This window comes from Marmota flaviventris, chromosome 16 (assembly GCF_047511675.1).
Source record: "Marmota flaviventris isolate mMarFla1 chromosome 16, mMarFla1.hap1, whole genome shotgun sequence".
Classification (NCBI taxonomy): domain Eukaryota; kingdom Metazoa; phylum Chordata; class Mammalia; order Rodentia; family Sciuridae; genus Marmota; species Marmota flaviventris.
In genome coordinates this window covers 70,150,511-70,177,711 of record NC_092513.1, presented here as the reverse complement: position 1 = coordinate 70,177,711, position 27,201 = coordinate 70,150,511, and the positions used below count along the sequence as shown (strand labels likewise).

Here is a 27,201-nt window from a genome sequence, read left to right as displayed (position 1 = left end):
AGTTCAAAGTTGGTTTCCTGAGTCGGGGCCTTTGTAGGGTGTGTTTGGGAAAGAAGGTTCTCATTCCTTGCTTAACCTATGCAAATAATCTTCAAGGACTTTGATGGGGAAGAGGAATAAGGAGACTATCATCTGTCCTCCAGATGAAAGGCTCTCATGAGCAGGAGTGTCACAGAGATGGGTCACAATTTTTTTGGTTGTTTTGATTTTATGCTTCTCAAAGAATCTTTTAAGAATTCTTATGGATCTTTTGTATCCTTCTTTTTGGTTTCTTTCCTTTGTGGTGATTGAACTTGTGACTAGCTGCTCACAGGAGCTCACTCATGCACATGCCATCTAAGGCAGAGGCAGGCCTCTCGTAGACTCAGGTGGAGTGTGGGTCTTCCTGCCTGCCTTTAGGCCAAGCCTTATGAAAACTTGATGTTGTCTTGGTTCTTTCCGGGAAGACTGGTTTCTCCTGTTCATTGAGTTAATGTCCTTTTCCAGTGCCCAGGTGCTCCCTGACATTCGGATACCACCTGGGTTGATGGTGCTTGAAAGGTAGGCCTTCACTGCCGCATTACTCTTGCCGTGAACAGAACTAGACGGAAAGGAAAACATATTTTTGATGGAAGACAAAGTTTGAAGACCTGTAGGATTCTACAGCTGCCACACTCTTTGCGTGCTGTGTTTAATCCCTGGACAGATATAAGGTTGGAGTTTATTGTTCCCTCGATACATGTTTGACCTGCATCTTTGCTGTTTATTAAGGGGTTTAACTTGGACCGTAGGTCTTCCCAAAGAAGGTTGAAAGGGAATTTAGTGTAGCATATCTGTTTTCACTGCAGCATTAATTAGATGTATGGTAAATTAAACCATTTTCTTGGAAGTTGAAAATGTAATATTAAAAATATCCAGTTTTCTAGCCATTTGTGCATGTTAAAAATAACTTGCTATTCATGTTCAGTGGTGTTCTTGTTAGACAATGTAGGGGACTTGCCACAACACATGCAACAGATTATAAAAAGACTGCAAATGTAATAGTTACAGCACGCTCAGACCGCCTGGCAGATCCTGGAATACAGCACGCCCTTTAATCATCAAGCTTCCCAGAGTGTGGGTGGTCACCGTCCGCAGACGTCGCGGGCAGCCTGGCCCCTTGCAAGGAGGGATTGTGAAGCAGAGCACAAGGACACAGCATTCCCTGGGCTTTCAGGGTTTTTATTTTGAGAAAGTATAGCATTTCTTTTAGGTAGCTTTCCTCTCTCCTCCTCCTTTTAAGTTTTTGTTATTTAGACTCTTTGCTTTTATCAGGGAAAACTTCATGGTATATGCTTTTGCTTTCATTGTCCAGCTTTAAAAAAAATTTTATTTACAACAAAATAAAACATACTTAACACTTTTAAAGTCAATTTCAGCACAAAAGCTCCTGTGATCAGTAGGATATTATGGTATTAGAAGTTAGTAACTTCTCATAGTAAGTCCTGGAAACTGAATTTAATCAGGATATTCACTTACTTCACTTTATAAAAAATTTAACTTCTGCCCCTTGTGTCCTTTGGATACTTGTTTGATAGAATAACATTTCCAGAGTTAATTTCTTTCTCATTGAAAAAAATCTCCTTGCTAACCAATTTTGTTCTTCAGTAATCTTTTACTTTTGAAAAGTTATTATTATTCTAGTTCTGATGTTTGTGAATATTAATGAAAAAAGTAAGTGTTGGAAATTTTTAGTTTGTGTCATTCATGAGACCCATGGAATTATTAAACCTCCTGCTCAATTTCTGTAGGGAGGAATTATTTTAATTCTTTTTAAAAAATATTTATTATTTTTTTAGTTGTATTGGACACAATACCTTTCTTTCTTTCTTTTCTTTCTTTAGAATTGAACCTAGGGTCTCACACATGTGAGGCAAGTGCTCCACCACTGAGCCACAACTCCAGTACTATAGGGAGGAATTATTTTAAGTAATATACACAAATGGAAATGTGGCTATCTGCATGTTCACTATTTTCTTTCTTAGTGACTTTTTAAAGAAAGATTTGGAAAAATATAGATATATTAATAAAGAGTAGTTAATATTACCACTGCTGTTCCATTCCTTCCTCCCCATCTCTGTGGATTTTCTTAGAGTGGTACTGCATTATTGTTTAAATTATAGACAGACCACTGTTCTGATCTCACATATAAGATTAAAGAAACTGTTTAGGTTATTGATTTTTTAAAAAATAAAACACAACTCAGTCATTATTATGCATAATTGAGTAAGATAAAAGAACAGTGTAAAAAGATAAAATAGTTTACAAATTTTTCTATCATAAGATATGGTCCTTAACATAGTCACAGTATACTGCACTTATTTTTTACATAATCTGGTAAAAATGAATTGCCTCCAATTGTAATTATTTTTTAATACATATATATTTTTAGTTGTAGATGGACACAATATCTTTATTTTATTTGTTTATTCTTTATGTGGTGCCAGGGATCAAACCGAGTGCCTAATGCATATTAGGCAAGTGCTTTACCACTGAGCCACAACCCCAGCCCCAGTTGTAATTTTTAAAGACATTGAAGAACATGATTACATGTTCTAGAAGGAATAACTTCCTTCTAAAATCATACCTATATAAAATAAAGAGCTACCTGTAAATTTTTGGAGAGTTTTTCTGCTGTTCTTGAAAGCATTTAAAGGATGCTGTAGTCATTTTCATTTATGATAAAGCTAATCTGATTCTCTATTCTGATGCTCCTTGCCAAGCTTTAGATCCCAGCAGCTTAATTTAAGAAAACAGTTGTTGGCTAATCCCCTTCGGTATTCAGAAACTATTTTGGGCTCCCTTTGTTCTATGGTAGGTTGCAGTCTGTTTGTGGGGAGACACGGGTGTTTGATGTGGGACCCTCTGGCCGAGGGAATTGGAATGCTAGCTAGCGTCTGGGTGCCACTGGGACAAGTTAAAGATGCCGAATTTAGCTTTCTTCTGGATTCGCCTTTCATCTATAAATTGAAGGATTACATTTGATTTTAAATGGAGTATGGGTGAGGCGGGTTGGTTTTGGTTTTAGAAATCACCATTTGGAGTTTGGTGACCATATCAAAAGCAAGGATGTTGACACTTCTAATTTTCATATTCTGGTTAACAGACACTTAACGAATGAGTGTTTAGTTCTCCCTTTTCCTGAGCTTCCTGATGGGCCTCTGATTTGCCATAAGACACAAGGTCAGCCCTCCTTCACATAGAATATATCCGGAAGTCTATAGGCCTCATTTCAGGCTCCTGTTGTGGTCCCCAGTGTGAGCTGCCAGAGACCCAATGGAAGTTCAGCAGATTTCTGTTCTTGGCATGCTCTTAGAGCACTTCCTTGCTGCCAGTGTCTAATTAAACCGATGACGTCCCCATGGGGCTGTGTGGAAGTGGCTCCTTGAACTCCTTTCATCAAAAAGATAGCTGGCCATAGAGACACACACTGACACAAGCCTGGGAGACAGAATGTTGTGTTGTTATTTTTTGTGGTCATCTGAATGGAATTAAAGCATGGGTATTTTACCTGAGTGTAGATTCCTCTTCTCCACACTCACTGTTCCTGTCCTTGAGTTCTAGCAAAGCATATTAGCATATACTAACCATGTTTTCTAATCAAACCTGGTGCTTCTGTGCATCTGGGGATGGGATCAGTGCTATGTCCCCCTAAGGGTACTTTTCCATCACAGCTCCCAAATGTGTCCAAGGACTCCAATAGAGTATATAGCCTGAGATAAACCCATGTAAAGAAAAGGCACCTTGGGGTCCACAGATCAGAAAATAAGAACTGCTCTGTGTGTATTGGGCCTCTTGCTGTGGTTCTCAAATCAAACTTCTCTTGTCTTCTCTTGGGGTTTTATGTAAGTGAACTTAGAAAATGTAGAGTGAAATTGGCCCAGAAGTCATGGGGTTTTATGTTTGTCTCTCACATTTTCAGGACATTTTTTTGTGACATGTATTTTATAAACATGTATTTTATCTTGTAAACTTGAGAGGAGTTGTTGGTTTCATAGTTATGATCCCTTTTACAAATTTTAAAAATTTTACTGATCATTCTTTGTAGTTGACATAATCTGGACCCATCTGCATTTTAATAGGTGGGTTTTAACAAACACTGTGGATTGCCATTCTTTATATGTGAGTCTCTACTCTTATAGGTTGCATATAATTTGAGTGTGTCCCTCAAGAGTTCATAGTTTGGAGCTTGGTTCGCAGTGTGCCTATGTTAAGATGTAGTGGATCTTTAAGAGGTGGAGCCTAGTGGGAGGTTCTCAGGTCATTTGGGGCCATGCCCTCCAAAGGGATTAATGTAGTTCTTGTGGGACCCCAGTTAGTACCTAGCCTATCACTCTGGCTTCCTGTCTTGCCTTGTTCTCTCTTTTTCTTGCACTTGTTCCTGACATGATGATGCCAACATGATGATGCAAATAAGGGGACCCTCACCAGAACCGTGCCATGCTGTTTGGACTTTCAGCCTTCCAAACTGTGAAGTAAATAAACCTCTTTGCATTTTAAGTTACCCAGTCTCATGTATTTCCTTATAGCAATACAAACTGAATGAATACACATGCCAATCATAGAATTCAGGCCAATCATGGTATCCCTGGCAGTTTTAGTAAGAATAGAACACATCATTCTTATGTGTATTTGGGATGTTTCTAATCACATTTACTCAGTTAAGTAATATATATTTTTTTGATTTTTCAATTGATTTGTAGGTTTTGGATGAAGAAAAAGAATATAACTGTCACAATAACCATTGTTTTTGCCTTTGTTCTTACGGCCAGATGATTCACCGATCTGTTGTAGGAATCTGTCTCACCTTGGCCTTGCTTGGAGACCCTGTTCTTCCTAGAGACAGGCCTCACGCCTGTGATGTCCAGTTCACTCTGCAGGGTCATCCCCACTTCTGCTGGGGCAGTTCTCATCAGAGCCAGCAGCAGTCCCTGAAGTCTTCCATTCAGCATTCAGGCACATGGAGGGGGAGGAAGTTTTCTTCCTTCCCTGAGATTAATAAAGCAGTTTTATATTTGACATTATAAGTTTACATGATAATGAATTTATGATCCTGTTTGTTAAGGTCTGCCAAATGCCTAATTGATTTTTTTCAGTTTTCTTCCAAGATAATAGTAGTCAAGAACCGTCTGCCTTCTATATTATGTGGGTATAGCTGCATATGCTTATTTAAGTAAGGAAAATATAGGTGTGTATCTTATTATGGAAAGCAATGCAACATCAGTAATCTGAGGTTTGGAGCATATTAAGGGACTTGGTTTCTGGAAATCTTTTTAAACTTGGCAACCATTAAACCTGCTATTACCTATAACTTAAAAATGAATCTCCAGCTATCTAAGTAGGTGGCCTGCCGTGTCTTGGCTAGTATTAGAGTGTGGTATTTGTTTTTTATGTATAAGGGAACAAATTTAAATCACTAGGTGCTAAACCAGCAGGCTTCAGTGTGGATTAGTCAAGGACTATTGTAGGTCTTATTATGTGGTAGCAGACATTTTTTTTCTTCCCCAGTTTATGCAGAAAGTGTCTCCTTTCCTTCATCCTTCTCTCCCCCCGTCCCCCACCCCCCCCCCCTTTTTTTTTGCTGAAAAAAGAAATAGCAATTTTGTTAGTGGATTGCTTTGAAGAAGATGAAGAGGGAAAGAGTGAACCAGGCTGGATTCTAGTTTGCTCTTTGTGATGTGGATAGTACGGGCTTCAAGACCTACCAGGCCAGCAGTTCTTTGGCCGGTTTCTTCCATCACATTTCTAAAGGTTTTGTTAGTGACTTTCAAATGGAACTCCGGCCTTGGAACGGTTCCATGACAAAGTTGTGTGGTCCTTGCCACAGTAGCAGCCTGGTTTATTTTTCCTGTACTAGTTTCACAGAGGTTAACTGAGCTGGAAATGATGAGGGACTAGCAGCAAGGGGGCATCTGTGTGGATGTGTGGGCTCTCCCGCTTGGTTTGTATGTTTTAAAAATGTTCTATCAGAACGAACATCTACTTCAAATGTTGCTTAAAAGGAAGCAAATAGAATTTTGTAAAATGCCTTATACTATATTGTTTAAACTTTTAATAAAGCTCTCTCTCGTTAAGTATATTTTTATATTGCATAGTCCAGACCTCGTTTCTAAAAGCAGCTCGTGGTGCAGATCTGCTGTCTTCCCGAGAGGTGGGCCAGTCTACTGCTCAGCATGGTCTTCACTGACCTATTCTGGGGGCACATGTTGATGGAGCTTAAAAGAAAAACTTGGCTATGTGCATGACTGAGATGGGTGTCTTGGCTCAAATAAGTATCTTGAAGTTAGAATAGATAGATGTCTTTTTTAGGTGGTTATAATTTTTAAGAAAAAAAGCTTGTGTTATTTCTACGTATCTGCCACTGTATGTGTGAGTTACTCAAAGAAAAGTGACTATCTAATGCAAATACTTCTGTGTTAGGTTTTGGTACTGTTTTATAGTTTTCAAAGAAAAGCTACACATGATTTCTGTTTGATTCTCAGCCCCTGCACGTGGTAGATGAGACACGAGGGAAAGGAGTTCCTGCCCTCCCCCAGGTGCTGCAGGCCAAGGGCTCGAGTCCCGGACTCCACTGTAGGCCTGGCTGCTCTTTGGTGACAGTGAGAAGCCCACCTGGCTTCTGGTTAGACCTGCTTGGTGTCCACAGGTGACGTGTGGATGGACCAGAGCCTAGAGTGCTGATGCTCGTAATGACTGAAGTGTCACACGCTGGAGGAAGGTCTGACCTCACCCCTGCAGCAGCTCCGAGTGAGGAGCTTGTGTGCACCCCCATCTTGTAGCTGGGAGGCGGAGGTGCTGGGCCAAGGAGCTGGTGGGGGTGGGCACCAGCCAGCCTGCTCCCCTTAGCCATGCTCCAGACCAGGATCTCTAAGTGCCGCGTACCCTCAGCTCCCAGGAGCGCTTCACATGCTCTGTTCGGAGCCCTGACATTCACTAGTGTTTAAACAGCACCCCCTTGCATTTGTCTGTAATCTTAGAGTTTGACCAAGAGAAGTTAAAAATGAAGTTTATTTTTTTTTAATTCACACTGAAAGAGGAAGAAAAAGACTTTTATTACATGTTAAATACATATTATCATCAGTAGCTGTGCTACATAAAGTGGGTGGATGCTAACTAGTATAAATCATCCTAAAAATAAATGTTTAGGAAGAAAGAAAGGTTTCAGTAGGGTGTCAAAAGTTTGTCTTAATTGATGTCCTTTCTCACATTAAAATGTAAACTCCGAGGGGAGAAAGACGTGTGGAAGAGTCTCACCTCTACACAGAACCTCCGACCAAGGTGAAGGGCACCTCGTGACACTCTGCAAGGCAGGCATTGCCATGCACACTCACCCTTGGGATGGAACGCAGGACCTCTGAGGGTGGCTTTCCCGCTCATCTTCTGCTCCTTCAGTGAACCCATGTCTGTGTGTGCCAGGAACCGCCTGCCTGTACCGACACACAGTGCTGCAGCAGAAGGCCATTAGTCAGCACTTAGAACAAGGTGACCTTGTCCTGGGTGATGGGGGACCCGTAAGACCATGGGAGATGGACATGGTCTCTGATGGCCTGAAAGGAGTTAGAGGTTCAGTTAATGAGAAAGAGGGAAGGAGATACAGGAAGTGGGCGATGCATGGCCGCAGGGGGCATGGCAAGTGGAGAGGCCAGAGGAGGCAGGGAGGCTGCAGTGGCCCGGCTGCAGAGACTGACAAGAGGGAGATTTGTCCTGCCCAAGCAGCAGCAGGAGGGTGCAGAGGGGATGCCATGTGGTATGGCAGGGGCGCTCTGGATGTGGCAGCAGGTTGTCTTAAGAACAGGACAATTGACTGAGCTCTCAGTCCTGTCAGAGCCAACAGCAGATTTGAGAACAGATGTCTTGTAACACCCGTTGGCTGTCCTGCAGCGAAGTTCAGAGATAGGGGTTGAGTGGCCCTTATGTAATGCTTAGAACCAGGAGTGTTTGGGATTTTATTAAGATTTCAAAATCTTATCACATGTGTGATAAGATCCCAGAGCTAGGAACTAGATCAAAACACAAAATGTGTTTAATGTATAAACCTTATAAGGTAATTTTGCATTTTTTTAAAAAATGTTTTTTAGATGTTAGTGAATTTTTATTTTATTCATTTATTTGTATGCGGTGCTGAGGATCGAATCCAGTGCCTCACACATGCTAGGCAAGTGCTCTGCCACTGAGCCACAACCCAGCCCCTACAATATTTTAAAATAATTTTGTGTATGGAGCAAAGTCCATGGTATGGAATTTTCCAGTTGAGGTTTCACACCAGTGCTTGAAAAGTTTCAAGTTTGAGCATTTCAGATTTCAGATTTTCAGATTAGTGATGCTCAACTGGTGCTTTTCCAAGAAAAACAGCAGCATACAGGCTTTATTATGATATAAAGAGAAATCGGAATGAAAATAATTTTAATAAAATGATGTACACTTCAGATATAAGGCCCCAGGACTCTGGGAGACACAGAGAACCAGGGGTGTGGGCTGGTGGGCGCTGGCGCACGTTTGCTTGTCCCTAGGTGCTCTGGGAGGCGGAGGCTGTGGCTGGGAGGCAGGTGCCATGAGTGGGCTCATCTTCCAGGGGGTGTTTCCCCCAAAAGTGGGCAACTCCAGGTAAAGCTGACCACAACACAGTGATCTCCCCCAGTAGACATGGCAGGTGCATCTTTGAGGATTTAGAGGACGTCAGAACATGCAAAAAGTGCTTTGTATTTCTGCGTAAAAACAGATTTGGGCTCTAAGCATAGGTTGCACATTCCTGAAAGTGAGATGGGATATCTGAAAATCGTGTGCGACAGTTTGTCATTGTGGGGTTTATTTCTAGTTTTTCATACCACTAAATACCAGTAAGGACCACAAACTTAAAAAAATAAATAGATAAATAGAGCAGGTTTGGTATTGGCCCTGTGAGCACTAGTGTGACGTTACACAGCCTGTTCTGCCTGGGTTCCAGGCTGATACCCATCAGGCACAGAAATGCCACCTCTCCTGCCAGGTCATGGGGTGTGTCGTCCTCCTGTGAGGGCTGGCTCTGGTGCCTTTACTACCCCTCTAGGCCAGCTAAGCTACCTCATGGCCTCCTGCAGGGACCATGTGTTCATTCTGGGAGGCTGAGCCTCAGGCCTCTGATTATGTTCCCGACTATAGGCCATTTCTCCTGCTGAGGTGGGTCTCTTTCCTGGGGACTCCTGGAGCTCAGCCTCCCTTGCTCACTCGCCGCCTGTGGAAGCCTCTGCTGGTTGTTCCACCCAGAAGGGCTCTTTTGCTGGCCCTATCATTTCATAACGTGCCCAGGTCTGAGACTTTGCCCCTCGGCCCCTTGCCTCGGAACTTCCTGGGGTGGACACTCAGCAGCAGCAGCATTGCTGGCTCTTCTCAGCGAGTAGCCCAGACCTCGATGACCAGCAAGCCACCATTCCTGATGGGAGCATGAGGCTGTGTGTAGACCCCAGCGTGATCTCCAGCCACACTGGCCGCACGGTGCTGGCAGAGGGAGCGCTCAGCATGTGTGGGCTCTGGTCGCCATGCAGTTCCCTTCTCTGCTTACTCTCTCTGTTGGGACTTTTAACTTGAGGCCCTGCTTCCTGGGCTTCAGTGGGCCAGCAACTCTATGAAATTGTGTGAAAATATGGTAGGTACACGGGGTTTTCCAGGAAGAGCACTCAAAAACTTTTACCAAATACTCAGGTTACATCACAGAGACTTCTGTTTTTATAGCAATTGCAAATTCAAAAATTAGATGAACTGACTTTCAGAGGGTGAGTAAATCCAAACAAAATGTGAAAAACATTCTTGAAGGTATGAAAAAGTTCATAATATAGTGACTACAGGTGGGATCCAGGAATGGACAGGGGTAAGGAGGTGAGACTATTGATTAGGACTGGGGAATGTCTCTCATTTCCAAAGGAGATGAGTAAGCAGAAGTGCTGTGGACAGTACTGCCCAGGCCAGGAGTGTAGGAGCAGAGTCTGTGGATGGCAAGTGAGTGTCCTGGTGAGCGTTTTATTTTAGATTGGGAGCTTTTAGGAATGCAACTTAAGAGTAAGTGTGAATTGAAGTAGACAGGCCCTCGCAGGTGTCCAGCTTAGCTTGGGATATCTCAGTGACTACAGTTGGATGAAGACAACCCAAATGAAGGAATTGCTAGTGCTTCTGTCTGGCAGAACCCTCTTTGGAGGAAATACAGTAGTCCCCCAACCATCCGAAGTTTCATTATTGTGGTTTCAGTTACCTTGGTCAACCACAGTCCAGAAGTATTACATGGAAAATTTCAGAAATAAACACATTATACGTTTTAAACTGCACACCATTCTGAGTAGTGTGATGAGATCTCTCACTATCCCTCCTGACATGTGATCATCCTGTTTTAACAGCACATCCACTTTGTATATGCTACTCACCCCTTGGTTACTTAGTAGCCTTTTCTATCATCAGATCTATTGTCTTGGTTTTGTGGTGCTGGTATATGGGATCCAGAATTGTCCACAGTTTCATGAGTCTATTCAGGATTTATATCCCTGTCATGTCCCTAATGGATGATGGGGGACAACTGTGACATCATCTTGGTGCCTCAAATATTTCTGCCAACAGTTTCGCACATGTAGTGTCTGGCACAAATAAAATAACAAGGCACACAAAAAAACTGAACAACAAAACTGAGTCTGTAAAAACAATAGACAATAAAATACACAAGCTATTCACATTATAAGACTCAAACTTTAGCTTTACGGAATCAGTCTGTGATCTACTGTATAAAAGAAAAATCATGATTGTATCATTTAATGCAGAAGAAAGCATATTATAAAATCTAATACCCATTTATGATAACAGTTTCCCAGCAAATTAAGAATAGCGTGGAAATTCCTCAACTTGGTAAAAGGCATTTACCAGATAACCTGTTGTAACCACTACACTTAATGGTGAAAGACTGATCTGAACAAGGTAAGAATGTCCTTAGAGCAGTGGAAGTTCTAACAATTGATAAGGCAAGAAAAAGAAACGAAAGGCCTACATATTACAAAGGAAGAATTAAAACTATCCCTATTTCCAAATATAATTGTTTTCATAGATAATGCCAAAGAATCTACCAAAAGCCAAAAGAAAATAAACAAATTAAGAACCCAGTTCTTGGAACTAATACTTGAATTTAGCAGAACTGCAGGAGACAAGAATGATACATCAAAATCAATGCCATGTCCATATACTAACAGGGAACACCTGGAAACTGAAACCAAACACACAATAGCATTCATAGTAACTCTAAATGAGATGAAGCACTGGGGTATATATCCAACAAAATGGAATTCGAGTACTGCAGATTATAAAATTCTAATGAAATATATAAAACAAGACCTAAGTGAGAACGCTTGTGCCTCAAAAGACCCAGCATAGTACAGTTCTCCTCAGTGTGTACATTTGAAGTATTTGCTGTCGAAGTCCCAGCAAGCAGGAGGAAGGGGTGCTGAGATGTGCCTCTCAAAGGGGAGACTGTTCGTGTGAGTGAAGAATGTGAGCTTCGGTTTGCTTTGGTTTCTGCAGTGCTGGGGATCGAACCCAGGGCCTTGCGCGTGACAGGCCAGAGCTCTCCACTGAGCCGCACCCCCAGCTCAGGATGTGAGTCCTGAGTGGGATGATGTTTTTGATGAAACCGATTTCTTATTAAAAAATGGTCATTGGTAAGTTGAAAGAACCTCACTGCAGAGAGGTCCTGCCCCAAACCTAGAAAACAGCAGTGCCACCCCAGAGGGGCCAAGAGGACCTTGAGCAGACAGGCCTTCCTGGGTGACCCCATCTGTTGCTGGTGAACCGCATCCAGTTGCATTTCTACATTCTCCGCCTTCATTGAACCTAAGCATAAAACAGCCTCAGGGGGCATTTCCTGTCTCTGGCTCTGTGCTTCCCTGGGCCCTGCATTAGATAAACCTGTGATTAGATACGTTTGTTACACTTTTGTTGTTGCTGTTAACCTGCCTTCTAGTGTGGAGGCAGCAGCTCTCATCCCTGTGGTGGGGAGGGAAGGCATTACCCTTGTACCCTTCAAAGACCAGAGTGAAAAGAGGGAACACCAGTGGTGAGGCTGTGACAATGTCCAGGTGAGGGGAACAGGGCTGGGCCCAGTGTGAGACCAGGGCCACAGAGAGAGGCCAGGAGTGTCTGAGCGGCCTGGCAGGACCTATGGTGACTATGGAGGGTGTGAAAGGGACGGCAGATGACCCCAAGTCAGTGTCTAAGATTCTGACTTGAGCAACCATGTGAACAGCAGAGGTATCTCCTTGGGTGGCACAGATGACAGAGTTGCTGAGATACCCATGGCACTTGCAGATGGCTGTGTGCATGCACCTGCGACATGGGCTCGAGGCCAGGGCTGGCGTTCTGGAAGGTGTCACCTCACTGTTCTGCTTTGTATCTGCAGTGTCCCCCTGGAGGTTCGTGTGTTGACAGTTTGGTCTCCAGCTGGTGGGGCTCTGGGAGGTGAGGGACCCAGTAGGAGGCAGGGCCTAGGACAAGGAAGGTAAATCACTGGAATTGCCCTGGAAGGGGATATCTGGACCCTGGCCTCCTCTGTTCCCTTGACCTTCCCCCTCACTTTCCTATGAGGAGCTGCCCAAAAGAAATTTTCTGCTCTACCCTGGTCCAGTAGTAGGTTGGACCTCTGCCCTCTGTTTCCAGGCTGCCCCGAGTTGAGTGAGCTGCTGTGGTCCAAGTTCCCTCTGCTATGAGGCTCTGTGCTGCCACTGTCCCAAAGCAACGGGACCAGGCAACCATGGGCTGAAACCTCTGAGACTGTGGGCCAAAATAACACTGTCCTCCTTTTAAGCTGATTAGCCTAGTTGTTTTCTCACAGTGACAGAAAGCTGGCTATCATACCTGCAGGAATGGGATGGTGGCTGGGGTGAGGCTGTGCCTTAATGGGTTTGAACTCCCAGGATGCCACAGGAGGGAGGCCCAGACCTTCTGGTCATTCTCTCTATAGGCCTCCCAGATGTGGAGCAGAAGGGGAGCTCTTGACCCAAGAGGGGTCAGCACTCGGACATCAACACTGCAGCCTGACTCCTCATTAGAAGATCTCGGCATTAAATAAAGCCGTGGGAGCTAGGGGAGATCTCCTCGGGACCCTGCTGAGCTCAGATCTTTCCAACGTGTGAACACTGGGTTTGAGGGGGGGGGTACCAACAAATAAGACCAGGTAAGAGAGGTGTGAGGTGTCGTGTCTCAGCAGCTAGGACCTGTGGGCACCCTCTGCAGGTGTGCAGTGCCTGTGTGTCCTGGAGACCTGGGGAGTGCGCAGCCCGCAGCCTGCTGTGTGTGACGCTATGGCAGCCAGGGTCCCGTAGTTTGCTGCCAGAGTTCTGACCAGAGAATTGGGAGGGATCGAGGCTAGACTAGAGCAGACTGAAGAGTGAGAGCTGGGAAAGCAGAGAAGGCAAGTGTGTCAGTGAGCTTTTCACTGCTGTGACCAAAATACCTGACAGTAACAACTTGGAGGAAAGGTTTATCTTGTCTCAGTTTCAGAGGTCTCAGTCCATGGTTCCCGACCCCGTAGCTCTGGGCCCAGGGTGAGGCAGTGCATGGTGGAAGGCATGGTGGAGAAAGCAGCTCAGTTCATGACAGCCAGGAGGCAGAGAAGGAGGGATGAGCCAGGGAGACCAGGTAGAATCCCCAGGGACATGCCACCAATGACCCACTTCCTCCAGCCAGCTCCACCTGCCTGCAGTTGCCACCCGAGCAGTAGTTTCTCCAGAGGACGGGCTCCTCAGGTGGGCTCATCCAGCAGTGGGGCTGCAGCTCTCGTGGTCTAACCTCTCACCTCTGAACTTTGCTGCATGGGCTGTCATATGAATTTACTGGGGACCCCTCATATCCAAACCTGAACAGCACGTTTAGACAATTTTCTGAGGACACTGTGCTAAGAGGAGAGCAAAGAAGTGGGCAGCAGCCAGCAGGGAGATGAGCATCCAGGAGGACGTCCTTCAGCAGCAGGGAGCTCCCCCAGCAGGCTGGAGAGATGACAGAGGTGGGCCCTGGTGGTGCGGAGGAGCGTGGGTCCCTGCGCCAAGGGTCCTGATGAGGTGGGAGTCTGGCGGTCAGAGTGAGGTGGACAGCTGTACCTTACGGGGACAGAGGCACTCCTTCCATTGGCCCAGATGGGAAGACAGGACAGTGTGTGTGCAGGTGAGCTCGTGAGAGGTGGTGGTGACATGGGAGTTTTTTCCTCAGGTCCCTCCCTGGAGCTTCAAGGGAAGCATGGAGGGATAATGAGAGAGGGAGACAGCACACAGCTGCTCAGGAAGTGACCAAGGAAGTGCAGCGTGCCACTAGGTGGGGTCTGAGATCAAAGCCAGCACTGTTGACTGGGTCATGTGACGCTTCTCTAGCAGTGCTCAGCCATGCAGAATAGACCATGGGTTGGTGCTTCAAGGCAAGTGCCACAGTGTGTTAGAAAAGGGGACAAGAGGCAGTTGAGGTGTCTGTAGAGATAGGAGCAGTTGCGCTCACAGGGTGTTCATCGAGTACATGTGAGCTGCCCAGAGCTAAGTGTCCCTAGTAGAGCCTGCATTTCTAGGTTTATGAATCTGCCTCTCTGTGGACCTTCTTACAAATGTGTTTTAACGCCATGGTTGGAACCATTCGTACTGCTGCTTTGTTCAGGCTTATTTTCTAAAGCCTTTTGATTTTGGTTTTTGGAAAACCAACTCTATTTTCCCCCTGGAACTAATGAGTGAGCAAGCAAGAGGTTCTGTAAGCAAAAGAAAGAACTGCAGACTTTATTATGATTGGACCTGTGTTTGGAAATTCTGTGAATTGTGTTATGTCAGCATCCTGCTCGCGGAATGGGCTGTGTAAACAGTGGGTGCTGGGGTTCTGTGAATGAGCTGCTTCCTCCTCGCTGGGGCCTCACCACTGCGGCTCTCCAGATTGTGAGTGTTTACTTCACAGTAAAGAAGGCTCTAAAAATACCAGGCCAGTTAGGTTTTTATTGTAGATCATTTCATTTAAACTGCAATGGGACATATAAATTTTAAAAAGAAAAAAAAAGACATTTTGAAAGGCAGGATTTTTTTAGGAAAAGCTGCAGGAATCTGTCTGCAATCATTTGTTTTGGCTATGAATGTAAAACTGCAAAAAGAGAAGGGGATAGATTTGTTCCATCTTTTAACCTGGAGCAATTGTACTTTGAACTGAGGTGCAGAAGGTTTGAATAGCATGCTACTGTGCTAGCATAAGAAAATTCTGTCTACCAAGTTCTAAGATTTTTAAAAAATTCTTTTTGAGTTTGACTTCAAATAGAATTCATAACTTTTATTTGTAATATTGTTTCAGAAAGTATTCCCTTTAAGTTAGGATGTACTTCTTGATTTGGATTATAGATTTTTCTAGTATCACATGTGCTAGTTACATATTGAAATATCTTTCAAATCTTAATTGGGAAATAAGGAATACCATGGAAACTAAAATATTTTCTAGTTACAGAATTCTAAGCTTTTTTATAGTTTTATCAAGAGTGGTGGGCATCATAATTTGAAAACTGATTGTTCCTTAATTTTATCAAAGATTTCAGATTTCATAAGAGTTTGAGTCTAGAGAAATCTCATATCACAGGCGCTGCCAACTACTAGGGACAGCACTGTGACGGTGGGCCATATGTGGTCTTAGCACCTGTGCCCAGTGGTAGCAGGGTGTGTGGCCCTGCCCCTCACCCTGCTTGGCGGGCCTATGCTGAGCTCTATGTGCCGAGGATGTGCTGCCTGTCTCTGTACCTCTCTCCTTTCCATTAGCCTGTGCAGGGCCTGGCCCTGGCTTCTTTGCGTCAATTTTAGAAAAGCTTGTGAAGTGCCATTTAAACCCACATTCAGGATTGTCATTGACCCTGCATGTGTTGATAGGCCAGAAAATTGACGACTTTGTGACATCGAACTTTTCTTGCTGAAACCGTGTACATGTATAACTCCACTTCTGCAGACTGCTAAGATGCATTTTTTAAGATTTTGAAGTTTCTTTAACATTCATCATCTTCGATGCTTTGGGATGTGCCGTGCAGGGCTCTACTGGTCATTGTACTCTATAGAGGAGAATGTTTTTTTTTTTTTCCTGTTCACTGAAATAAATTTGAGTGACACTTATGTGTTGGTGTAATTTCTAGATTGTCTGTGTTGGTGGAGGAAATGATCATTTAAGATTGTGTTATTAAGAAGTTTTCAGTGTGACATCCAGTTTAGAGAACTACAGATCACATGCAGGTGATTTAATTAATTTAGGAATTTTAATATTAGTTAAGTAAACAAACAATTCCAGTATAATAACATAAATGTTTTACTAGATGTTTACACAGAATGCCGTGGGACCGTAAAAAAGGAAGTGACTAATTCAGCATGAGGGCACAGGTATTTTATGTGGCAACAGAACTGCTCGGTATTCAAAATGGCAGCATTTCTGAGGCCATCTCTGCACTGCCAGACAGAAACTCTGTGAGAAAAGAGATTAAACACATGGTGACACACTGCTGGATAAATGTGTATGTGTGTGGGGGGGTAATTAAATAAATGAGAATTAAGAAAAGCTGTTGTTTTACTGATCAGATTTGCAGGAAGAGATTTCCTAAACATGGAGCCTGCATCATGACTTTTGTTTAAATACAGCTGAGCTGCTTTGAAGTTTCTCAAGCCCTTTCCACAGAGCTGACACCTCCAGCTGCTCTGTCTCTCCTGGGTGCTCCAAGACCGTGGCTGCCCACAGGTGACCAGAGCTGCGGGGCTCCAGAGCAGCACATGACCCCATTGGTCATGTGCACTAGCGCAGGCTTCTGGTCAGTGTCATCAGAGCGTCGGTCTCTTTGAAGTAAGACCACAGAACAGTGTGTTGTTGTTGTTGTTGTTGTTTCTTCAGTGCTCAGTGGGCATTTTATGACCTGAGACTTAGGAAAGCAAACTGTGGAAACGAACTCTGTCACGTTCTCCTGTAAGGAGGGCCCAGAGAAACCAGGGCAGTCCCACTTCTCAGGGTTGACAGGAGCAGTGGTCCCTTTGCCTTTGCTCCAGCCAGTGTTTGTGGAAGACTGCTGAGAAGGGCCAAGGGCTAGTGCACAGTCCAGGCAGGAATGCCAGCAGAGTGAGCCAGGCCCCTCCTTCCAGAGCCCGCAGCTCCTCCGCCTGGAGTGAGGCTGCTTCTAACAACACTGCCAGGAGAGACCACGGAGACGTCCGGAGGACCAGGTCTTACCCCCCTGGAAACCGGAGCCCGCTTCTTGGAGAAAGGCAGATTCTGAGAGATTAGTGAGGCTGCTTCTAACAACACTGCACCCAGTGCATTGAGGGTTCAGTGCCACTCATGGTTCCACGCAGCCAGTCTTGGAATGCTCCTATATAGCATTTGATTTTTAAAAATCACTTTTAAAGCTGGTAATCCCAGTGACTGGGGAGGCTGAGGCAGGAGGATAGCAAGTTCAAAGCCCACAGCTAGTCTTCCACACCCCATCCATGCGTGTCCCTGACCCACCCATGAATGTGCTGCCTGTCCCAAGGCAGAGCAGATACAGTGAGTCGGGGACCAACAGGAACACCTGAAAACAGCTGAAGTTGAAAGTTCTCTTATAAAACTTCCCCATGGTGGCGTGAGCATTTCAGTGGTTTTCCAAGCTTCAGACAAGCTCCTTCATGATGAAAACTCCTACCCAATCAACCCTGGGCTTAAAGCCAGGCGCGGCCACCTTGGTTTCCGCACTTCCCACCCTCAAAGGATTTTAGATCACAGGTCCAGGCCTTGGGTCTGCACATTTTAAATGCCAGAACCTGTTCATTATATACATGTACTTTTTGTATCTACCGATTCACATTTGAAAACCCAGTTCCTTATTGGCCAAAATGAGGGCATGGGGTTGAGGACCCCTAAGATTGCCATTCCGGCATTTAAAAAAGAAACTGCTTAAATGACTGCAGGATTTCTCTTTGTCCAAGGCCAGATGCTTGTTTAATGATTGTGTGTTTAGACTGATTGTCACTAGGTGGCAGTAAAAAAGCTAGTCTTAGCTATTAAAATGCTTAATCATTTTTATTTTTATTTATTTGTCAGTTGCTTGCTTATTGGTGCTGGAGCAGGAACCCAGGGCCTCCACATATGCCAGGCAGAAAACACTCTCCAGCCCACCTTCTTTTTTTTCCTCTTCAGTATTGGGAATTGAACCCAGTGGCATTCTACCTCCAGGCCACACTCCCCCAAGCCAGCCACACCCCACCTTCAAGCCACACCCCAGCCTTTTTATTTTTTGTGACAGTGTCTCACTAAGTTGCTTAGGGCCTCACTAAGTTATTGAGGCAGCCGCCAACTTGTGATCCTCCTGCCTCAGCCTCCTGAGTCACTGACTTACTCCTGAGATAACAACATTAATCCATTGATGACCCGCATGACCTAATCACCTCTTAAAGATCCTACCTCTCAACACTGGGGCATCCATGAGGGGACACATTAAAACCATGGCAGCTACATATTATCTAGTGGTTTCCCATAACTTTACAAATTTGTGCTCTCAGCAGCAACAGAATACCCATCCTACTGTCTTCTCACCAATAGTGAGTTTTGTGGTATAGGTTTTATTTATTTTTTTAAATGGGACAAGGAAAAACGAATGAATGAATGAATAGGTTTGGGAACTAGCTCTGTAGTGTGTGTGTGGGTGCTGGGGACTGTGAACCTCTATAGCATTTGATTTTTAAAAATCACTTTTAAAGCTGGTAATCCCAGTGACTGGGGAGGCTAAGGCAGGAGGATAGCAAGTTCAAAGCCAGTGTCGTGAGGCCCTAAGAAGAGATCTGCCAATTAAATGATATTACTTTCCCTATTATCCACAATTTCTCTCTCTACTATCTCTTTTCCCTACAGGCAACTGTGGTCCAAAAATATTAAATGAAAAATTGCGAAGAAATAATAAAACAAATATGAAATGAAAAATTCCAATGAAAAATTGTTTATAAAACAATTCATAAGTTCCAAAGTGCGTGCCATTCTGAGTAGTGTGATAAACTCTGATGTCATCCTGCCTGGGGCCTCGGATTGTCCCTTGTATCCACCACCTGCTGTTGGTGCCCCTGTAGCTACCTTGGTTGTGTCCTGTCCTGGTCCCCATGCTGTGTTCACGCAGCCCCTTTGTGTTCGTCATGGGCACAAAGCACAAGAACAGTGGTGCTAGCAACTCCGTTACAGTAGATTATTCAAATTGTCCTTTCTGTTGCTAGCTGTCGTTGATCTCTTAGTGTGCCATATTGGAAGTTAAACTTCACCCTGGATATGTATTTGTAGGAGAACACCCAGTGCATTGAGGGTTTAGTGCCACTCATGGTTCCACGCAGCCAGTCTTGGAATGTCATTTTTCTAAGACTTTGTGTGTTCAGTTTGTGGAAATGCAGGTGTGGAAATAGTAGCTGGAGACTGTGGCCATTTTAAATGTTACTTAGGAATTGATCACAGGTGCTGATTGCACACTCAGAATCTGGCCAGTGCATTAGACTTCTTTGTGTTTAAACTTTCCTGTGGTACTCAGGTGATGTTGGAAGTCATCTTTCATGTAGGGCAGGAGTGCAGCGGGAGGCACTGGGTTAAGCCTGGGCCTTATTTTGCTTAAGAATTATAGTCTCATAGCTGCTTCTCCCTTGAAACTGGTTTCCTTCTGTTGTATACCTGGGTCTATATTACCTTATGCTTCAATTTTTTTAAGGGTCACTCATATGAAATATTGTAGTCATAGCCACCTGTTTATGAGTGGCTTAATTGAAACTTTGCTTAATGGAATTTGATTAAAAAACCGAAAACTTGGGTGAGATGCCATAGTTAAGGAATTTAGCCCAGGGCCTCACACATGGTAAGCACTCAACAAATTTTAGTTGTCACAATTGTTAGAATTCCTTCAAAAAGTGACATTTAACCAGGTGGAGGAGATAGGAAAGCCCTGCAGGCAGAAGGAGTAGGACAAACGTCCTGAGAGGTTACAGAGGCTGTGGTCCTTTGGGGTGGCAAACCAGCTGGTAGAGGGAGGACAGGCAGGTGGCAGGAAGGGTTGCTGCAGAGCCAGTGGGGCCTGGCCTCTGGATTTGGGATGATACCTGGACTTGTGGTAAGAGAATGGGAGCCCTCAGAGTCTCATTCAGAGACCAGTCAGATTGGCGATGTTGAAATTCCCCCAGCTGCCTTGGAGAGCGCGGGGACCGGCACTTCCTTGTGAGGTTTGGCCAGAGAGTAGGTGCCTAGCTGCCGGCAGGATACTCAAGCTCCTCGTTTCTCATCTGCCAGGCAGACTCTGTGAGGACCAGTCTCAGTGTGTAAAGCTCTTTGAACACTCCTGGCACACAGGAAGTGTTGTGCTTTATTAAAGAGAACACAGGGTCTGGCAGCAGGGGGCTTCCAGCATTACCTTCCCTCTACCGGGTAGGGGACTCCCCTCCTTCAAGAACCTGACTGCACCCGCCTAGTGTCCAGACCGAGCCTGCCTTGACCCCCCACTCCTGCCGTGGGTCTGATGTGCAGCAGGGCTTTCCCTTGCCCATACTGCCTGGCCCCCCTGCTCACTTGCTGAGAACACTGATGTCCCTGTGTGGTTGAGCCCACCCCCCACTGTGAGTGCCTTAGGGGAGTGAGAGCAGCTGCTCTCCCCCTGTGGACCTGAGCCACACACCTCTGTCCCCACCCCACTGCCTGGCAGCTCTTACTTTCTGTACTCAGGACAGATTTGACTGGAAGAAGAAAAGAACATTCTGCACGGGGGCCCATGCAGCTTTTCCTCACTCTCATAAGGAGCCTTAGAATTACACCTTTTAAAATGTTCACCTTCAGGGCTGAGCTGTGGCTCAGTGATAGGATGCCTGCCTGGCATGTGTGAGGCCCTGGGTTCGATTCTTAGCACAATACATACATGCATACAAATCACATAGTAAAAGGGCCATTGACAACCAAAAAAACACAAGTTCACCTTCACCTTGTAAGTTCCCCACCTTTCCCACCCCAGTCAAGTTTTTTAAGGAGCCTGCTGTGTGTGTTGCTGGTCTGTAGTGGCTGCTTAGACACGAATTCCTTTGCTGAGTGCTGGTGTTTCCAAGCTCTTGTTAACCTACTAGATGCTTTTCTAATTGGAAAACATTGTGCTGATCTCGGACAGGGACTCAGGAGTGTCACCTGGAGCTTGGTGTGCAGGATCCCAGGCAGGTCTGGGCTCTTGGCAAGCACCATAGTCTGGTCTACACAGAGACTCACCGGGTTCTGGGCCAGGTCCCCCATGGGACCTGGGGGTTATTTTATTTCATTAAAACTGTCTCCAGAAAACAACAACAAAAAATATAAGGAGTTTATTTCAATAAAACTGTTGTTAAATATTTCCAAATAAAACACTTTTTAATTTTTTTCCTGATTATAAAAGGAATATATATATATATATATATATATATATATATATATATATATATATATTCATACATACATACACATGTACAGGAAGCTGGAAAACACAAGTTGAAGGGGGGCAAGATTATATATGCACAAGTAACCAACTCCCCATCATAGCTCCACCCTGCAGACCGTTACCTTTGGTGATATTTCCTTCTGGGTTTTTTTTTTTTTGTATGTTTGTTTGTTGTTGTTTTTAATTTTTAAGTATGGATTATTTTTCCTTTCTTCATTTAGTTCTATAATGTAAGCATTTAAAATGCTCTCCTACATTCTTCATAAATATTTTAATGGCTTGCAATGAGCCATTGTATAAAGGTGTTACAAATGAACTGTCCCCTGCTGTTAGACGTTTTCCATGATGACAATACCGGTCCAAATGTCTTTGAACATGATTCCCATTGTCATGTTTAGATCTATTTCCTTAGGGGTATCTACGTGCATCAGAGGTGTGGGACGCTCTCAAAGCAGGTGGTGCCTGGTTTCAAGCTGATTGCACAGAGCACTGCCTGTTAGCTACAAGGAGTCCTGTGCAGGTGGCACACTCCGATCAGGCACTGTCCTGAAGTCCAGGTGGCCTGCAGGCTCTGGTGCACCTGCTCGCACTCCAGGGGTACCTTGGCATAAGTAGAAGTCCCCACGTGTGTTCCCCAGTAGCTCCCAGGGCTCCTGTTGTGTAGAACCCAGAAGCTTTACGTGTTCAAATCTGCAGAAAGCTTTAATTCACTAAAGTGGGAACTGGTGTGTGTGTGTTCTAGTTTACTCTTTAAAAAAATCAATTTAAAAGAATATTATTAGTTGTAGATGGACATAATACCTTTATTTTATTATTATTTTTATGTGGTGCTGAGGATCAAACCCAGGGCCTCATACTTGCTAGGCAAGCATTCTACCACTGATCTATAAATCCTGCCCCTAGTTTGCTCCTTTTTACTATGAAAATGAACATTTATCTGTTTGTTTCGCAGACATTTGTAGTTTTTCTTAAAAGTTATCTGTTCATGTTCATCTTTGTTTGTTTTTACTGTTTGTCGTTTCAGGTTTTGTACATTAATTTTATTACTCTTTCGTGTTTTTTTCTAGTTTGTGCTCATATTGTCTTCTGAAAAACAAGTTTTATTTCTATTTAGAACAACTCATCTTTTTACTATATTTCACTGGTACATTATAATTATACATAATATTCATATTCATTTGCCATATTCTTTCATGCCATAACACAAAGTTTTATCAGTCTCATTCCCCAGTACACTCCTTTCCTCCCCCTCTTCCCTCTTCAATCCACTTGCACCTCTGACCTCCTTTATATCAGTGTTATGATTTTAATATCAACATGTTTTCTTTTCTCCTTGAATCAAAGTGAGCTGGGTATTTACACAGAGGGGAATTGCTGGTGTTATCGGGACCATCCCATAAGAAGACTCGGACTCTGGGCATACTTCACAGGCCTTTTGTCTACTTCTAAGAAGTCAACTCTTCCTCTTTCTGTTTGGTTTTTAGGGTTTGTTATTGCATATACTTTCAGCATTCAGATTTGATGTAAAAGAAGTTGGCCCTTTCACTCAGTGTCTTGGGTACGAGCCTGCGGATTACTATCCTGGTTTGCTTAAAAATGTGAGTATGTTAAATTTATTAGTATTGAAATATTAAAAAAAAAGGGGGGGGGGTGGGTAAGTGGAAATACTTCACTCCTCCAGGAGAGTTGTTTAACCTTCCTTTGTTTATATCTTCTTACCTTGGGTGGACTTAAGGCCATGTAAGGAAGAACTGTGAGAAGGAAGCTTATGAGAAGAAGAAGGAAACCAGGAAAGGTTTTAGTAAATCAAGCAATCAGCCTCTCTGGGGGAAGAGCATTCCTTAACCAGTATAAACACAACCGTGTGCTCTTGAACAAATCTTTTATTTAAAATAAACTGATTAGAATTTTATGGTAAAGGAAAGTAGAAAATGCACTAAGTAACCTAGTACACAGTGTTAAATATTACATCTTAGCAACGAAGTAGTGTTTTCTTCTGCCTTTAATTTTAACCATATTCAAGAAATTTAAATATATGGCCTTGACAGAACTCTTCTCAAAATACTTTGAGATATTTAATGTTTGTTAGTCATTTTGCCCTTTTGAAAGTTTAATACATGAAAAGAATGTTTATTTATTTATCTATTTTATATGGTGCTGAAGATCGAACCCAGTTCCTCACATATGTGAGGCAAGCACTCAACCACTGAGCTATAACCCCAGCCCCAAGAATTTTTTTAAATAAAAAAAATTCAGAAAGAAGTGAATGAACTGAAGCATGTTTTTAGTTTTTATTGATTTTGTTTGTAATTTTTAGGAAATTAATAAATTGTTGCTCACTGCTAGGTAGGAATGCAGAATAAGACGTGTTGGACCCACTTATGGGTAAATGTGCCTTAGCACTGCCTCCTTCTCACCCTGCCTGAGGAAAATACAAGGAAAGGAGGGCAGAGGGCAGGGGCTAAGGGACTGCAGTGGAAATGTCACTCATACCAAGACTGATGTGACCCTGTTTGCAGCAGGTGCTCACCTGCAACTGGTTGTGTCTTACAGATGGTGGCATCGTTAGTGTCTGAGCTCAGGGAGGATCATCTTAATGGATTGAACACTCAAAGACGGTAGGTGTTCAGCTAAGTGTTCCTCTTCTCAGATTTCAAAATATATCAGTTCAGTTATAAGAGAAAACGCCTCCAAATCAGAGGACATGCGTGTTCGTAGTTATGGGCATATCCTGTGTGGCCAATTGGTGAGGTTTTTACCTTTTTTTTTTCCATTAGTATTTCCTTAACTCTCATAGGACAGTAAATAAATGTATTATACATGTGGACCCATTAGGTGAAAATCCCTATGTGTATAGTCAGGGACACGAAAAGGAAAAGGAGACTGAGCTCACCCTGGGGTTGTTCATCATGTCAGAGGAGATCCTGTGCAATGCAAGTGTGCGCTCTGCGAGCCTTGCTCGTCCCCTGCCCTGCCACCGTGAGAGTGTGCGTGTGTGCGCGAGCACGCACATGGGGTATTTATAAGGCAACAGATCTTTGATGTGCACATATGACCTATTCTAAGAAACATAATATTCTAAAATCTAGACTAAACAAATCAAATAGATTCAAACAAATTAAAAAGCAATTAATCATCTTTATACATGTTTCTTTGCTTTGTAAAATAATACAAAATTGTTTTCATTGGTGAGCATTTAATTTTTAACAGTCATTAAGAAAATCTAGGGTCTGAGGGACTGTGTGTGTGTCCGTCTGTCTGTCTGTCTATAAAGCTATTGCCAAATGAAACTTTATCAGAAATGGTCTTTGCCTTCAGCCTTTAGGAATTCCTTGCATCTAACCCTTAAAGTAAACTATGAAATTCTTAGAAGGAAAAATTGGAAAAAAATCTCATGACATTGGATTTGGCAATGATTTTTTAAATTTTTTTTTTTAGTTGTAGATGGGCACAATATCTTTATTTTTTTATGTGGTGCTGAGGATTGAACCCAGTACCTCATGCTTGAGAGGCAAGTGCTCTGCCACTGAGCTACAACCCCAGCCCTTGGCAATGATTTTTTAGATATGACACAAAAATATATGCAACAAAGAAAAAATATACAAATAGGACTTTATTAAAATTAACTTTTTGCTGGGAATATATTTTTGCTCAGTACTAGAGTTCTTTCCTGACATGCACAAGGCTCTGGATTTGATCTGCAGCACAATAAATAAACAAACAAATAAATACATAAAACTTACTTCTGTGATTCAAAGAACCCTACCAGGAAGCAAAAGTTAGCCTACCGAACTGAATTGAATGAACACTTTTGCAGATAATCTCTCTAAACAAGGAATTGGTATCTAGAATATGTAATAAACTCTTCAACAGTAACAAAAAATCCAGTTCAAAAATGGGCAGAGGCTGAGGATGTTGTTCAGTAGTGAAGCCTAGGTGCTCTGGCAGCTCTGATTTTGATCCCCAGCACACCACAAACAGCAACAACAACAACAACAACAAAAAAGCAAAGCAAAACAAAAAATACAAACAAGGATAAAGTAGAGGACTTGAATAATGAGCTCATGGAATGACACTCAATGTCACTAACCATTAGGGAAATGCAAGTGAAATACCACTGTACGCCTTGTAGGATGACCATAATAATAATAGAAAAAGAAGTGGAAGACAAGTGTTGGTGAGGATTGAAGAGAAATTGGAGCCCCTGTGCATTACTAGTTGGAATATAAGCGGATGCAGCTACTGTGCAAACAGTTTGGTGCTTCCACAAAATGTTGAACATTGAATCAATACCAGAATCAAAAGCAGGAGCTCTAGCAGACCTCTGTATACAAATGTTCATTAGCCACAGTAGCTGAAAGGTAGATACAATCCAAATGTCCATCATCAGTTGAGTGGAGAAGCAAATGTAGTCTATCCTACACAATGGAATACTGTTCAACTATAAAAAGGAATAGAATTTTTATATGTGCAAGAACATGGGCAGACCTTGAAAACATCTTGCTTAGTGAAAGAAGCCAGACACAGGACAAATAGTGTTTAATTTCACTTACATGAGATCCTAGAATAGGCACATTCATTAGAGACAGAAAGCAGAATAGAGGCTTCCAGGGCTGGAGGAAGGATAGAAAGGGAGTTATTGTTTAATGTGTTAAAAGTTTATGTTACAAATGGGTATAGATAGTAGTGAGGAGAAGACAGTGCTGTATGTTCTATATTTAATGTCAGTGAATTATTACCCCTTATAAATAGCTAAATAGTAACTGTTGTTATATGTTTTACCACAGTAAAAAATTAAACAAGAAAAAAAAATCAGATGAGATGCCACCTCATAGTTCCTCAGATGACTAAAGTGTAAAGCCCTCGCCTGTGTTGCCCAAGATGTGCACCTCCTCTCCACAGCTCACGGGAATGTGAATGGTACACCACTTGTGACAACTGACTAGGGTGAAGCATAACTTGCCGGGCAACTTGGCAGTCCAGTGTTGTGTCTTTTCTCATAACCAGTGAACACACAGACACTCACTAATGCTTGTGTGAGAATGTTCATAGCTGCTTCATTTGAAATAGTTCTGAATCAGAACCAATCCAAAGCACCATCAACAAGTGAATGGATAAACAAATTTTATGGAGCTGGGGATATCACTCAGTGGTAGAGCCCTTATCTACCATGCACAACGCCCTGGGTTCAATCTCCAGCACCACCCGCCCCCAAAAAAATCTGTTTACCATCTTATAAAAACTGAAAAGACAAATCACAGACTAAGAAAATACTTCAAGTCACACATATCTGCTTAGGCCTCCATGTCTAGAATATATGAAGAAGTCAGCAATAAGACAATAACTCAATTTAAAATGGGCAAAATACAAATAGCTGAGAAGCACCCACATGCTCTATATGAATGTTCATAGCATTACTGATAGCAGACAAAAAGTGGGAGCAACCCAGATATCCCTCTACTCATGAAGGGTTAAACAGAGCTGGTATTTCCATACATAGAAGAATTTTCCTCAGCAAGAAGGAACTGACCCAGGCTGCAATGTGGATGAGCCTCAGAAAGATTCTGAGTGAACGAATTCACTCACAAAAGTCCAGAGATATTATGAATCAATTTGTAGGAAATATTCAGAATAGGCAGATATAGACACAGAAAAGAAATTGGTTGTTTGGGCTTGGGGAAGGAACAGAAGGGGAAGGAATTCCTACAAATGAACACTCAGGAGCTTTCTAAGGTGATGGGAATGTTCTAAAG

General features: G+C 43.2%; 1 protein-coding gene across 11 annotated transcripts in view; it reads left to right on the top strand.

The window, feature by feature from the left end:
* Fancc (FA complementation group C) overlaps positions 1-27,201 on the top strand; it is a 179,258-nt gene that overhangs the window by 97,730 nt on the left and 54,327 nt on the right. For all 11 annotated transcript variants that reach the window (XM_071602510.1, XM_027955833.2, XM_071602511.1 and 8 more), the window contains 2 exons: positions 22,933-23,046; positions 24,002-24,066. In XM_071602510.1, coding sequence (XP_071458611.1) covers positions 22,933-23,046; positions 24,002-24,066 — 179 coding nt within the window. The remainder of the gene's footprint in view (positions 1-22,932; positions 23,047-24,001; positions 24,067-27,201) is intronic.